At 35.5% G+C, this 16,746-nt stretch overlaps 1 protein-coding gene across 11 annotated transcripts in view; it reads right to left on the bottom strand.

The window, feature by feature from the left end:
• DMD (dystrophin) overlaps nt 1-16,746 on the bottom strand; it is a 1,138,094-nt gene that overhangs the window by 827,119 nt on the left and 294,229 nt on the right. For 10 of the 11 annotated variants that reach the window (XM_075097793.1, XM_075097785.1, XM_075097765.1 and 7 more), the window contains exon 8: nt 16,340-16,521. In XM_075097793.1, the coding sequence (XP_074953894.1) occupies nt 16,340-16,521 (182 nt within the window). Of the gene's footprint in view, nt 1-15,290; nt 15,411-16,339; nt 16,522-16,746 lie in introns of all 11 variants that reach the window. The other variant, XM_075097848.1, reaches the window with a different exon arrangement.

Below are 16,746 nucleotides of genomic sequence, written 5' to 3' on the forward strand. Positions count from 1 at the left end.
AATAATTAATACAGCTCAAATTCCAAAACTAAAACCCATTAGATTCAACAAATAATGAGAATACTGTTTTTTCCATCCTCAGAAGATTAATGAAATGAAAGTTAATGCTGAATTTCAGCAAAGAAGTCACATTGAAATAAATAAAATAATTGGTTTAATACACACATATGCAATGAACCTACAGACCTTTCAAAATATATATAATTTCATGCCAGAGTACTACTTTCCATTAAAATCTGCTCCCTCAGATCAAAATCCAAATTACCAAACACACTGTCACAGAAGTACAGGGGGGGCAAAAAGTCCTACAACATAAAGACCAGAAGACGAAATAGCCTGCAACCACAAAAAGTCAATGTGCTTTCTTTGCAGACTTGCAACCATTTAAATCTTAACCTAATTGATCTCTATTTTGCATTGCATTTAGCTTATTTTCTGGGATTTTTAACCAGAAAAGGCAACTAATTTAAAAGCATATTTTGTAAAATTTAATCCAACCCATAACCTCTAATATATCACAGCCATCTGCATCTTTTCGCAATGAAACAGAATATTGTCACTGTCACTTCAGTTAGGATCTGTGGAGTAAAACATTGCATTGTGAATTCACATGCAAAACCTAACATTTTAGAGTAGTAGAAACACCTTAGAAAGCCTTCAAATAATATGTTTTGTAGGTCAAATTTTTTTGCAGATATATATATTTGCACGTTATTTTGAAATTTTTGGCATGAAAAATGCTTCTGACCTACAAGAGAAATATTAACCCATGATTGATATGCTTTTATATATATATACACACACATATATGTAGCATATATAATTAATTGATAGAATCCTATTATTTATTATCTTGTAGATACGAACTATAACCCATTGTTATTTTGAGGTGATGAAACCAAGGCATCCTAAAATAGTCACATACAAATATATTCTAAGTACCATTACTCTCTCATACATTTACGTTTGCAGTTCATACTAAATTATACCTCTGTTAACTGGCTAGAATATGAGACGTGTTTATTACACAAAAGTATAACTGCAGTGAGGTCATTTGTGGTAATGTGACCCGAATTTACCTTCAGGTTCTGTTAGGAGGGAATTTTCTTAATTAAAATCAGTACTCAGATATAATTACTGATGAGGTGGGCATGAAAGCATACTTCAAAAACGGTGAGTTACAGGGCTCTAAATTCTTATTGTAGAGATAGTGTACAACTGACGTGTAGCTTGTGTAGCTGCTAAATTCTTTAGAAGACACTAATAATTCAATAATTGACAGTTTAAAAAATCAGTTATAAATGTACTGTTTGGTAGCCATATTCTCTACATTTGCTCTTTCTTCCTCAACACTTCCTTCTAATCTTCCACTTTTCTCCTTTTCAGTTGAGATCTAGCAAAAGCAATTTTGGGAATTGCAGACCTATGGAGGTTCTCTTTTGGTGGTGATTTTTGTTTGGTGGGTTTTTTTTCCCCCCTTTTTTTTTTAGTTACATTCTCCTGAAACTAAATTAACTATTTTAGTTCTTTGAATGAGTATCAGAATGTTGAAACAGAATCCATACATATTTTATCAGATGCATTTGCCTGACATCCCTCATGTGGCAGAAGAGAATTATAGGTGCTTTACAGGTGACATTTTACCAAGCAATTTTATACTTCCCCATATCATATAGAAAGGTACTCATATTTAATAAAATGTCATAACACTGACTATAAATTGTAGGTATTAAATCACATATCCATTTCAGTAGCCATTGTACATGTTTACGGAATGGGAGTAAAGCCCAAAACAAGGCTGATCAGTAAAAAGAGGAGTTAAAATTGGGAAAATTAGGACGCTGAACAGGAATGAGTTGTTAAAACTTAGTTTAAAAGCCGTTAATGCAGCAGAGAACAATTTTGAGACTGAATTTAAAAGAAACAGGAGAGCCAGGAAAAGACTAGAAGTAGCTAAACATGGCCCGGCATAACAGATAAAGCATTTACTTGATGACACAGAGAAGATACAAGAGCACTGTGATTAAGAACGTGAGTAGGAATAAATGAGGTCAGAGACACAATGAATTTAACTTTTAAGATCACCACTACTGGATGGAAACTTAATGTGTTCTGAAAAGGAATGGATAATTATAAGTAGATTAGAGACCATTTTTAAAAAGGTAATCATACTAAAAAGCACATAATGACATAAAGGGACTGAGGTAACATACAACATATATTGTACGGTGGAATTTATTTCTTATTCCTCACAATATTTGCAGATGTAATTCAGCTGGGAAAACATACGCAACCATGTAGTCATTTATTGTTATCATTGCTCAAAACCTTTTAGAATGGACACAATGTTGTAGAATCTCTATTTCTTGATCCTACTGTCAAATTCAGACCCAACAAGTTACTCCTAGTAAACTATACTGAGTACAGGAACACCGCATTTCCCCTAATATTTTACACAAATAGCACACATTTCCACTAGCTTATTTTCTGTGCATATAATTAATGTCAGCCTCTCTTTTATGAAATGCTGGATGCAAAATATATATAAAATTTAAAATTAATATTTTCTGTTTAAAAAACAAAAGTTTATAATTACTGTTTTATATTGGATTGGATATTCTTAGCTTAAAGCTTTCGTCCTAAGACTAAGACAAATAATCAGCTGAACATTTGCACTATCAACTGAAAGAACCTGTTTTATGAAATCATCATATGTACTTCTGCCTATTGATGTGCAATCTGTCATGTATCTTAAATCACTTTTGCTGTAAGAAACAAGGTTCTTTTCTGTTAAAAAGTTATGTCCTACTTCTGCTTTCAAACTTTTATAGCAGCGAAATGAGAAAATATTTTAGGTTGAATGAAAAGATATGTGCCTCTTGCTTTTAGATAACTGAAACTAAATAGTTCTTCTTGATATGATGTACCACTAACAAAACATCTTTGTACAATTTACCAGGAAACTGAGTTGCATACAGTAACACCACCTAAAAGGTTTTTCAGATATTTCAGTCAGCAGCATTGTTCTGTCCAGCTAATCAAGGTAGATGGACCACTAGCCCCGTATGAAAGAGCCCAAAGCTCACACATTACATCAGTCTACTCTTAAAAGTTAATTGTATTAGGTGACCAACACCAAGCCATTGAAGACAAATGACAAAAATGAAGAGGATAAATTAAATGCAACAAAAATACAAAGCCTGCAAACACTTCAAAGTGTAGCCCTTATACTTAAGGGTCTCTTTAACTCTAGTGCATTTCTGCTCTGAAATTGCAAAAAGTATTTCATCATTCAGTTCACTGGGACTACTTGAGATGTAAGCTCTAGTACACTTTAAGCAACCAAAGCATTTTTTTAAAAAGTGTATAACCAGGAACTGTTTGCATCCAGAATAGCAAAGAACCCACTTTAAGCGTGAAAAGAAGCTAGCCTTCTTGGTATAAATCTTCATGAATCAACCAAGCAGTGGCATAATGAAAACATTAGCAATGAAAATTTAAAGGAACTGTTCAAGCAGCAGACTAATTTATGCATTTGTGATAGATGTAGCTTTTCTCTAGAGAAAAACTAAAATCATCACCTGATTAAGTAATGACAACTGGATGGCTATCGAATGATAACAATTGCTTCTGGAGTGGGCTGATCAATTATTACTGACCCAAAGGGAAAAGCAACAACTCAGATCACCAGAGCACAAAAAACATCCAGAAATCGGAAGTCCCTTTCTGAGTTCTGACGATGTACTGTCAACCTAGACCAATCTCCTAGTCCTTTTACCAGCCTTTAGAAAGGATAATATGCATTATCCTTATGCTGCTAACTTTATTGAGTGATCATCCTAGGGAAAAGTTACACAGAATACTAAACTCAACCAAACAAAATACCAGAAACCAAACACATTTTAAATTAGCCAGGTTTTATGCAAAAAGACTGAATACGCTCACTCTGTAATGAAGATGCTATTAAACAAGAGGGGAGAAAAACAAGCTCTTTTCCTTAGACGATGAAAAAAGAGGTCAAAATTAATAATGAAAATGTTACTCTCTCCTTAGATGTATAAAACCTCAAGATTGAAGTTCACTTGTTAAGTGTATGGAATGTTCAGTGTATGAAACAAATAGCCAACAGGCTATACCGAATAAACATCTCAGCACAAACTATATAGATGCATAGTATGCATACAGGAAACATCCCACCTCTGCTATTAATCCCATAACAGACAACTTTTGTTCCATCTCTTCCTCCCCTTGTCTCACTGATAATTTTTGACTTGCATCTGAAGCTGGTGGCGTCTTGTGTGATGCCCCTGATGCAATCAGTGTATGCATGATGGGCATGATGGTTGGGTTTTTTTATTTTTTAAAGGAAGGAACTTCTTTATAGCTTATCTCTGCCCCTTCTCCCTTTTCTGGTTTAGGTTTTTTGTTTGTTTCTGACCGACAACAGAATTACTTTTGGACTTCTTTTGTTAATATTCCAGAAGCAAATGATCAGAATACAAAATGAAGATAAATCAATGTTAGATTTGTTTTATTAGCACAAAAAGATAAAACAAATTGAGATGTGTTCTCCACTGAACAAAGCACAAGAAAAATTTTTCAAATCTACAGATAGAAGAATCTCTCTGAAAAGGAAAGTTAGGAAAACTTATTTTATATTCTTCTAGACTGAAGATGTATCAACCATAACATGTGAAAATGGCAACTCAGAAGATGACACAGTGTGCTGGACCAACAGTACATAAGAAAATTGCCATTTTGTTCAAATGAAGATGAAAATGTAGTTTTGGTAGAAGCTGCATATATTGTTACGTTAGCTACAATGCTAAAGAGCAATGAGAGAAATAAATGTGAAAGGTCATAGCAGAAATAAAGGAGGTAGAAAAACATAAGCCTGGAAGACTGTCTATACAAAATATGAAACGAGAAGCTTGCACATTGTATTTTCACCTGTCCTATATTTTTTGTGGTTTAGACTTCCTTTAAGCACGCATGCCAATTTCATTTACATTAATTGGAGCTATACATTAAAGTTAAAACATTCTATTGAACAATGACATAAAATATTATCTTTATTCTTATGTCTTATTCATGCTTGGGAGGCAAACATACTTTATTTTAAAATATTTTCCAAATGACTTGCAAAATATTTTGCAGAATTAATTCTCTAATATAGTGCTACTCTTTGATCTTTTAATACCATAAGCAAAACTCCACTTTCTATCTATCCTTTTAAAAACGTATATTTGTTTTTTAAAGTTTGATGCCTCACTACATCATCCATAGTTTATTTAAACCACCATTTCTGCTCTAATGGCATCACTATCAGGCAACTAAAATTTATTTTTGCATTTTTAAGAATGTTTTACTCCATCAAAATATATATATTATCTCTTTGCTATGGCTAAACTAAGTTCTAATAAAACAAATGCTTTCTGTAGAAAGAGTGTGGATAAATTCCAAATGCCGCATTGTTCCCTACAATTTTTATATTTTTGAAGTTACCATTTTTGCTGTGTTTTTATTGTGCTTTTGGGACTGGAATTTCTGAAGATGGTTTGAACACCTGAAAAAGTGTCTGATGATCCCCAGCCTAAATGTATTTTCCTTTAAGAAGGTATTATCTCTTCCTACTTCTCCCCTTAACTCATTGATCACCTCAGGCTAATCCGTAATAAGGATATTGCTTAGAATACTGTTAAATCTCAGAAAACTATAAAGCAAAATTCCTTAATACTATTGTATGTACAGAGACAGATGCCTTTGCTGTTTAGAATGAACATGGAAAAATCTTCCTTTATATACATGCACCTGAAGTCTGTACATGCACACCAAAACTATGAATTCTATGTTGCAGTATCTTAGGAGGGTCTTCTGCACAAGCATTACAATACACAGTTTCTATTAGATCAAAATCACCGGGTGGAAGAAAGAAACCAGCACTTTGATGATCAGTACAGATAAGCAATCTGACCTTTTCAAAGGTCACTACTTCAGGTAAACATGCACACCTGCCTGTTGTACAAATGTGAACTAACAAACTCTCCATGGCATTTCCTACATCAGCAATGAAGTATTTCTTTGGGTTTGTTTTGTTTTGGTGTTTGGTTTTTTTTTCCCCCCCAGTGTTGATAATTCTCAGCTGGAGGCATGAAAATATGATTAGGCTAACATAAGTAGTAGACAATCTCACCTTTGCTGTCTTTTTTTTTTTTTAATTAATGTCAAATCTAGATAAATTAATCAGTAAGAAAAATTGTTAATAAACCAAGTTTTAAAGTAATATGATCTGACATTACGAACCAAAATTTTATCATAGTATTGAGAAGTTCACCTGATATATAGAGGCCAGTAACGAAGTAAAAATAATGCTATTTAGAATTATGCTATAATTTTATCTGTGGACAAATACTTTAAATTGCTTTTGTGTGGCAGTCTCCTGTTGATTAGAGAGGTTTTCCGAGAGATAGGAGTTCTGTCCTCATTTTTTTTTGCATTTTGCATTTCAACTAGGTGTAATGAAAATGTGCAATGTATAGGCATCTTTTAAATCAGATGAAATAACAAAAGTGAATACTCAAGTAAATGCAGTAGTTCTATATATGGAGTTGAAATCCGTGCTCAGCACATCTTTCAAAGTCACTGAATGCATAAGGTAAGTATTAAAATGTTTGACAGACTCTTTGTTATTTGACTATTTGTATTTAAATAGAACCCAGCATTCCTAAAAAAGATTGATACAGTATCAATCTAAGATGAAATGGTAGTCTCATCTTTGACCAAATTTTATTTAGAAAAGACAGAGAAAGTAAGAAAGGAAGTACTATTGCTACTTTATTTTTCCTTTTTTTTTTGTTAATCAGCCTTAAAATTTTGAAATTCCAATGGCAAGGAGCCAAAGTGAGGAAATGAACGGGCATCCTGCATCTCAGTCCACTCAATAGCTCCTGTGACTGTGTATAATGGAAACGATAAAGCGAACCACAACGATTAAAGTTCATGTGCAGACGCAGATAGCCTTGATTGAGATGCTGCCATGAACTTCCTACCTCAAAAGAGTTAGAGAATAGCACACCATCAACTTATTGCATGAATACCTAAGGTAGTAGGTAAACAGTCAGTTGCTTGCTTTCTCAGTCTCAGACTAAATAATCTTTTCATATTTGCATAAAGTGAAAGACCTTTCTTAAGGGTTTGAAATGGGGATGCATAATGACTTCTGGAGTTGTATGAATCCTCAAGTTCTTTCAGTTTCAGTCCTGATATTAGGAAAAAGGGTACACCAGTCTACCTAGAAGTAAGGATTTTCATTAGCATTGTGTCTTACATTTTAGACACCCCTTCCTTTGCATCAAATCCACAGCTGATACAAGGAATTCTGCATTATTGCCTAAACGCAGAGGCCAGGAGGGGGATTCAAATATATTAGTGTCATGGTTTTGGATGGGATAGAGTTAATTTTCTTCACTGCAGCTGGCATAGTGCTGTGCTTTGGACTTAGTATGAAAACAATGTTGGTAACACAGAGATGTTTCAGCTGTTGCTGGGTAGGGCTTGTACTAGTGAAGGACTTTTCCAGCTTCCCATGCTCTGCCGGGTGCACAAGAAGCTGGGAGGGGAGGGGGCACAGCTAAGAGAGCAGATTCAGACTGGCCAAAGGGATATTCCATATCATGTAACGTCATGCCCAGTATGCTACCTGGAAGGAGCTGGTTGGGGGAGGGAGGCAGCAATTGCAGCTCGGGGACCGGCAGCGTCGGTTGGTGGGTGGTGAGCGGTTGTATTGTTTGTGTTTTTGTTTTTTTTCCCACTTTCCCTTTTCCTTTTTATTATATTATCATGATTGTTATTCTTATCATAATCATTATTATTTTATTTTAATTATTAAACTGGTTTTATCTCAACCCACAAGTTCTTTCTTCTTTTGCTTTTTCTCTTACGATTCTCTCCCCCATCCCCACAGGGATGGGGGACTGAGTGAGCGGCTGCGTGGTTTTTAGTTGCCGACTGGGGTTGAACCACAACAATTAGTTACATATTATGGATACAAAAAAACAATAAAATATTTATGGTAAATGAGTATGTGTCCTCATTTTCTTTAGCTACATCCATTTTTGACATATCGCACACATACACTTACTAATAACCCTACATTCAAGAGTCTCAGTGGCACAAAACTGCTTAAATGAGCCTAACGGCCTGAAATGTTACATATCCTTTTTATCTTATTGTATACCTTGAAAATTAAACTATTTAAAAAACATGGGAAATGGGTTTCTTTTCAAAACAAGTGAGGCAAAATACTTAAAATTGCAAAATTCTTTCCATGAAAAATATCATTTTTGGAAGTGAATGTTTTCACTCACATTCATGAGGTTTCTTATTTGGCAATAGCAGATTTTCACTGCAGATAAGAACCTGTGTAACAGACTTTAAAAAACCAAACCAAACCAAAACCTAAAACAAACCAAACAAGTTTTATCACAGTTCAACTTTGAAATTAAGAATTTCTTGGTAAGTGTGTTTTTCAAAAGAAATATAGATGAAACTTAAAACAACACTGAAGCTAGTTAAAAGCATTTTAAAAACAACCTATAAGAAAAAAATAATGAAGGACAAAGCGTGTTATTGAAAGTACATACAGTTCTCTGTTCAGAAATACACTCACTAATAACGTAATCAGGGAATGTCCTGTAGAACCTTTCCATGTTTCTAGCAGTTAAAAACCCCAACTTTAAAAGTAATTGCAATCAAATTCACCTCTTACAGAATGTTTTTGTTCTTTGATATTACCAACCACATATAGGTAAACTCGTGTGATTATTAGATTATCAGTTCATTCAGATTTATTAAATTAAATATGAATATACAGCAGCTAAAGACGTATTTTGCCTAGGATCTTTTAGTTTATGAAAACACATTACCCTTTTTTATTAGTCAGCAAGGACCACTCTAATATTTCACATGGCACACACCACATGGCTATTCTAGTGTTATGATGTTTAAACAAGCTTTACAGCTATTTTAAGTATGGAATCATAGCTGAAAAAGTCTTACAGAAAAAATAAAATATCCTCTCATATGATTTTTAAGGTCAATTAAAAGGGAAAGTTAAAAAGAGATGGGAAAGTCAGTAAGTAATTGCTTTTTATGTCGAACTCTGAAGAACTGTCATTACCTGTTGGAGATGAAAACACAGCTTAATTAGTGAATGCAAACAAGTACGTGAACTGGTACATGTACAGGCAGCAGATAACTGTGCATGGGTGTGAGGGGCAGGGGCTGCCGAATGCCTGAAATTGCACTTCTGAGCTCTGAGGCACATTCCCACTATTTGCTAGCTGCAACCAGTAAGGGTTGGTTGTAAATTTTGATAACAAATGGTCTACACAAAAGCAGCATGTTCTAAATCCCCCCATTAATAAAAAGGCATGAGACAGAAGTGCCAATAAGGATGCTGACCATGAGTTGTACTTCTGCACATAGACTGTTTAGACTGGGAAAACTGGGGGCTTAGGGTTATGGAAAGAAGAGTCCTGAAAAGAATTAGTGTCAGGAAAGAGAGTGGGGTTTGGAAATAGGGTGGAGAAGATACTGACTAGAAGACAGATCCTGGAAGTGGGAGAAGGTTCTGTAGATCAGAGAATCACAGAATCATAGAATAACCCAAGTTGGAAGGGACACATAAGGATCATCGCATCCAACTCCCTGCTCCTCACAGGACTACCTAAACCTAAACCATATGACTAACAGCATCATCCACATGCTCCTTGAACTCTGGCAGGCTTGGTACCATGACCAGTTCCCTGGGGAGCCTGTTCCAGTGACCGACCACCCTCTCAGTGAAGAACCTTTTCCTAATGTCCAGTCTGACCTTCCCCTCACGCAGCTTCAATCCATTTCCCCATGTCCGATTGCTGGTCACCAGAGGGATATGTGGAGACAAGTAGCAAGGGATGCCTGGGGATCCTGGCTGGTGACACTAAACATCCGTAACCACAAGCTGTGGCACAGCACAAATTGACACAACTCTCTGCCCAACCTTCCTGAACCAGCAGCAACCTCTCTGCTGGGGAGGGCAGTTGAGACCTCATGAGCTTAGCTCTGGGGGTAACCAAGTGAGTGAGTTTGAGATAACAAAGCAGAGTAAAAGTTCTGATCTTACTGCATTTTTAAATGCCAGGATCCAGATCCATTATTATCACTTACTCTCTTTCACTCATGAAAGTACTAACATTTCTGGCAGCAAAACCACTTGAAAAGATTCTACAATAAATATTCAAAGCAAAGAAATCACAAAAATAATTTAGAACTGCTGCTGGAGTCTATACATGAAGCAGTGACAGGAAACAACTGTCATTCTGACAACTCTTCAGGCTTGGAGAAGCCATCAATTTGCCAGACTTGGACTGAAAATATAAAATATATAAACATGTTTGAAACTGTTTATCGTTTTGCAAACTGTTCCTTGAAGACATGGCATTCAGGAGGGCTCCCTAAGAAATGCAAGTCTTGCTCTTAGCTTCACTTTTCCATCTTTGCACCTCCTTGTTCTGACCTAGGGTAATGGATTTTGCTATTTCATTATGGTTAGTCTGAAACTTAGGGATCTTTCTTTGCTCTACAGAAAGAATTTTGAGCTTTCTGAATGGAGAATGTTTCTATTTGAAAAGAGAACACCTAGGCTAACAGCTGGGAGTATGGTTATACTTGTTACCAAACTATATCTGTCAAGATCTTGTGATTAAACGTGCAGATAATTTGGCAAGTATTTTCTGAAAGTTCCTGACTTCTACTTTAAATTATACCATAAATCCAATATAAACTCTCAATGCTGACAATGGGGTATTTTCTTTGCTGAGTGTTGTACCTTAGAAATATTACCAAGAAGTCGAACTAAAGTTCTATCTAGTTGTACTTTAATCTATGAGAGTTCCCTTTTGATGTCTCTCCAAAGGGCACTTTACCACAAGGTAAACAGGACAGTATTTGGATCACAGCCTTTAAGTAAAAGAAAGGTCTGGTTTAGGTCAAAGGGAAGCAATACAGCAATTCTGTGATGCTGCGCTGCTAAAGTCTGTGGTATAGATGAACCCCAAAGGGTCCCAGAACAGAGGTTTTGCAGCAATTTTAAAGAAGTTAACTTGCTGGCAGGAGACCAAAATTGTGGCAAATTAAGGGTCTAGAAAACCATAAACCTCAAGGGCAAAGCTGCCAGAAGGATTGTATGCTGCATGTGAGTAAACTCAGCTTAATTTTATAATGAGTTTCTAGTGACCTTCCAAGTTAGTTACTATAGTTATGAACTGATGAGGAAAGTTCAGTACAGTAACTCTGTAGGGTCCATAGCAAAAAACAGAGAGGATGAGAAAAAATGCATTACAATACTTCTGTAAAGCAGGAGTAATGACTGGAGGGTTAAGAATTTTCCACAAAATAATGACTAGGTTGAGGCCTGAGATGAAGCCTCCAATTCTTAAGTCCCAAATCACATCATTAAGTCCTGGGCATATCGTCCCCATTAGCCATTACTGCATCCCAAATTATTTTAATTCAAATCTACTGAAGCTTATCTGTTTAAATGATAAGAGTAATCCTGCACATAAATTCTGTATTTCATCTAACATAATTTAGAATGAAGAAAATGTAACTCCTGTCAAAAGAACAAAAATCGACAATGATATCAATGCAATGGGCTTGATTTTGCATAACAGATAAGTTAAGGCACCAGGCTCACATTTGGCTTTTCAGACAGGTTTTCCAAAGGCTTATTTACAAAAGTACCAGTCTCAAAACATACATAGATTTTATTCATCCCATTTTTTTCAATGCTGACATTTTCAGCACTGTTTTTCCAATATATTTTAAAAAGTTTCTTATCCAGAATTTCAGTGTTTTACAATAGTGTTTTCTACTTGAACCATTTTAAGACAGTATATTTTATGTCCTGTGGAGTTCAGGTAGTACATAGTAAGTAAAAATTAAGGCAGTGAGATAGGAGATCAATATTAGAAACTGCTCTGATAAAACATTTTTGGAAAAAATTAGAAAGTAAAACTATCATCCTTCTTGGTCAGGTGTTCAATGAGATGAAGCAATATAACAAAAACAAAGGCTTTCATAAATTTAAAACACAAGCGAAATGGTTATTTTAAACAGGGATTTTGAAATGTCTCAGAAAGTTAACTTGAGGATCCCTTTTTTCTATGTGAAGCTAGACAGACTGCCTCATTACAGAGTCTGCATACAAGACAAAAAACAGAGCTGCAAAGTCAGGCAAGCCTTCTGTAATTGCTGAGCAGTAACTGCCATCTGAAACCTGTCAACATAAATATTTTCTCTTGGGGCTTTCTTAATGTTAATACAGGGAATTCAAGGATTTAGGTCTGAGAAGTGGATTTCTATCCTAAGATCTGTATGAGTTTATGAACACTTTCTAAGTAAACAAGGTAAAGGAGGAAAATTTTTCCTGAGCATTAGCAGAACTGCCATTCACGTTAGCAACAGCATTTAAAAGGCTTAACTATTTCAACCGAAGTGGTCAAGCACAGACCAAAAAACAAGAAGACACCAACTGAACTGGTTGGCAGAACAATGATTTTCTTCAAATCTGAGATATGTCGCAGTTAAGGAAAGCAAGAGTTGTCTGGCCAAAATCTGTGCAACTAGAATACTAGGCCCTCCACGTGTACTACTGAGGGACAAACAGTAAGAATTCAGAAAAGGAAGGTAAATTTAAAGACACACAGGTTGTGAAAGTATTAGGAAGTGCAAAGATGGGGAAAGTGAAGTGAAACGTGACACGTGACATAGAATAGACAAGGGTAGAAGGCAGAAGGGAAAGGACTTTGACAGATGATGGTGTACGAGGAGATGTTATTCTTTCTTGCCAATCCTGAGCTCTGAGAATCATAGCTATTTTCATTTTTACAATTTCTGACAACTGACATATGCAGTAAACGTATGGCATATATGGTCAAATTTGCAGGATAACATTCAAAATCTTTGGAAAGAAGCCCTATTTAATTTATTTTTCTTCTAGGTTCCAGCTGGCTGATGCTTGGACTACAAAATCTATTGGACCATTCTTCCAAATGCAGAACTTCAAAAATATCACCCAGTTGAACACTATGGCATTTAAGATTAATCTTAACAGCTACAACCTCTAGAGGGAGGCAGGTGAAGGACTTTTTGTTGCTACTTGCTATGTACCTTCTTTGATTATCATGGAGAAATTATAATAATCAAGTCCTGTAAGATGAAAGTTTGCAGAGAACTGAAAAGGCAAAATGTCTCATACATTTCAACAGAAGACCAACATACTTTGTGAAAATCTTGCTTCTTAATTAGAACACCTAAGATACTGCTGAAACTGGCAGACCACAGTACACTAAATCTGCTGTAATTTTGCTTTGATAATTAGATGGAAATGAGAGGCAGTCTCCTAAACTTCAGAAAATTCAAGGAAAAAAGCTGACTTGGTCTAGATTTCTTTAATGCAGTCTCCTAGAGAAGTAGATTTCACTGAAAATCCTACAGGTAGTTGCAGTACCAATACTGGTATCCAAAAATCATAATATAGCTGGCAGAAAATTGGAAGGCAATTAAGAATTGAAAAGGAAATAATATTTATTTGATCTAGTTAAAATAAATGGGATTATTAAGGTATTTCAGCTTCAGACAGAGAAATTATCAATTGCTATTTTACTAGGATTATAAGTTTGTTTTACTAGCTATGATGGCTGTTCTTCAAGAAATACATGGCTAGTGGCAAAAAAATCATTACCACTGATTTAGAGTTGCATATATTGAATTGGCATATTAATTGGTACTATTTGTAATTCAAGTTTATCTTAATGATAATCAGACAGTGTCTGGTGGTTTTCACTTCGGATTTTTAAGTGAATGCTTTCTGTTTGTTAATATTTCTTGTGGCTGTAGCACAACAGGGCCCGGTTCCAGTTAGGTCTTTGGATTCTGCCAAATCAGCAGAATTGTTATAGTATAGTAGTAGTCCTTGCGTAAGTGTAATAGACAAACCTTCCAAACTCAGGTAGGCAAGATCTGAAAACTGGAATGCAAGGTGAGGACTGAATAATAGAACAATATTTTCTTACTATATTTTAATAACTACTTTTTTAAGAATTTACTTAAATTATACCAACTTGTACATTATGCTTAATGGTGGCAGTGTGCACAAAACCCACAATCAAGCACAATAGAAGTAGCTCAAGAAAAAAAAAAGTTATATAATGACTCTTAATTCTTCTCAATTATCGGTATAGTATCTAAGTAGAACAAATCAATTATACCAGTTTTAAATGCCTCCTTTAAAAGCTGTATTAATCATCACTGCAACACATCTGCTGTTAGTGTAATGTAGAAGGGCTCATGATTATATGCACAGGATTTCTTTTCTGAAGAGTGGATTTCAAAACATGGTGTTGAATTAAAGTGTAATTTTGCAGTAAATTGTTAGAGGTTAGACAGAATTAAGCCTCCAAGAGAGAACTTATACTGTAGTGCCAAATACATGCACATCTCTTTTCCCCAAAGTAATGAAAGGAAAGTATGTTGCATTACACAATATAACCTTTGGCTCTCACACTTGTGAAAAGGTATAAAAACCTGACTACTGAAATGCTTATTATAAGGATTGCTTGAAACAAGCTTTATTAAACTACTGCAGCTACTTAAAAGCCAAAAAACCCAAGCACAACCCCCTAACCTGAATGTTGGCATGGTGCTGTTTGTGATAAACTGAGCAGCTGTTATCATCTAATAATCCAGGTCATATAAAGAATATTAATTTTAATGTTTCCTTTCTTTCCTGTCCAACTACAGTAACCTCCTGAAAAATATCATCGCTCACTGTTTTCTTTAATAGATGTGGGGTTAGGAAAATCAACAGAGAACCAATGATTCTTGTTTTTCTATAATCAACTCTGGGACAGAAATACAATAATTAGATGCCAAAACCTGCTTATGTTTTGTTTGTTCTTCTAATATTCTTTTAAGGAAACATAGGTACTATTTTCAAAAATGACATAATAAAGGAAGCAGTTTATAATTCTAAAACAGCAGTGGTTGAATGTTGTTCATCTCTAACTATGAGCACACTGCCAGCCATGCTGAAATACACAGCAAAAAGTAACCACTCGACAGGTGCTAAAAACATGCTAGAAAAAGTAGGTAATCAAGATCAGGTACAAGCAAAATGCACAAACTCTTTCACTCCAAGCTCAAGCTTAATAAAACAGTTTTTAAAACAAACAACAATATTGACAGACCTGTGGAGGAACCTGCCTCCTTTTTTGGTCAGGGGATGTGACATACGCAGCTTGTGTATATGCGTAACTTTTGAACCGTGGTTTAGATGATGGAGGTCCCTGGGGTACACTGACTATAATCTACAGAGAAGAAATCAGAGGTGGAGAGAACAGACATATGGATAGGAGCATGGATTATAGAACTAAAGTAATGATTTTAAGGGCAAGTGAAGAAAGAGAAGTAGGAAGGTCATTAAGGAAAGCTTTCACTTAAGCTGACAGCCTTTCCAAAAGCAACAGCCAGGGCTCAATACCAGCACAATATGAATGTAAACTGAAGGTTCCTTATAATTTACAAGCAAAGGCTCAGAAAAACAGGTGATCTTGTAGCAAATCCTGAACAAACAGACCCAATACTCACTACTCAGTACCCTAAAAGAGGCTGAGCATCCCAAAAGCAAGAATACAGAGTAAATTCAGATAAGTACACTAGGCCTAAAATCCATGAAACGCTTCAGCAGTGGCTGACTGATGACTTCAGTCAAAAACCTAACTAACTTATTAAGAATAAATTAATTCCAACTATTACATGAGCTTTTTAAGCAGCCAACCATGAACTGAGAACAGATGATCTTAAAATACCAGTCAGTGTAAATAAAATGCTAAAACATTAAAAATGTATCATGAATATAGACAAAAGTCAACTCTAAAAAGGTAAAAATGTTTCTATGTGTCTGTGTTTAAATGTAACACCTCCCCCAGTTTCTGTGTTCTTCCTTGTGGTGCCCTTCCACAACCAAAACACCCAGTGCTGTAAAAAAAAGAAGTGCAAAGCAGTTTTTTGCTGAATAGTTACTTTTAAAAGAGCCTGGTGCAAGGTGAAAAACAGTACAAACGTACAATTCATGCAGACAAGTATATTTGACTTGCCTGTCGTGAAAAGGTTTTGTCCATTGTGCCCGTGGTTGTTTTGCCTTCCACTGGCCATCTAACATAAAACTTATGAAGTAGGTAATGGAAAAAACCACTTCAGAGCAGCAGGATGAAAGCAGAAAAGTGAAACAACTCACTTCTTGTGAAAAACGCTGTTGATGATGTACTTGCATGTGCTCTTCTCTAGTGACCCTTGAGTGTCGTGGCAACATCTCCACCTCCCTGATGGCTTCCATGGTCACTTTCTGGGGCAGGACTTGGAAGAGCGAAGTCACATACATTAAGATGGACTTCTTATCTGGACAGGAAGTTGCAACGTCTGGAAGGCAAATTAACATTCATCATTTTGGTTTCCACATTAGACACGAGAAAGAGCCAATCAACATCATGGAAAGTTGATACACTAATGAGGAATCTATTGTCCATCTGAGTTCTCTAGAGACTAATTAAAACCTTACAATCAGTTCCAAAATTACAGGCTAAACTTGCATACAAATGAGAAGGAGCCAAAATTTATGAAGGTAAGTTATCTCCTTCAACATGA

The sequence above is a fragment of the Phalacrocorax aristotelis genome, chromosome 1 (genome assembly GCF_949628215.1).
Source record: "Phalacrocorax aristotelis chromosome 1, bGulAri2.1, whole genome shotgun sequence".
Lineage (NCBI taxonomy): Eukaryota > Metazoa > Chordata > Aves > Suliformes > Phalacrocoracidae > Phalacrocorax > Phalacrocorax aristotelis.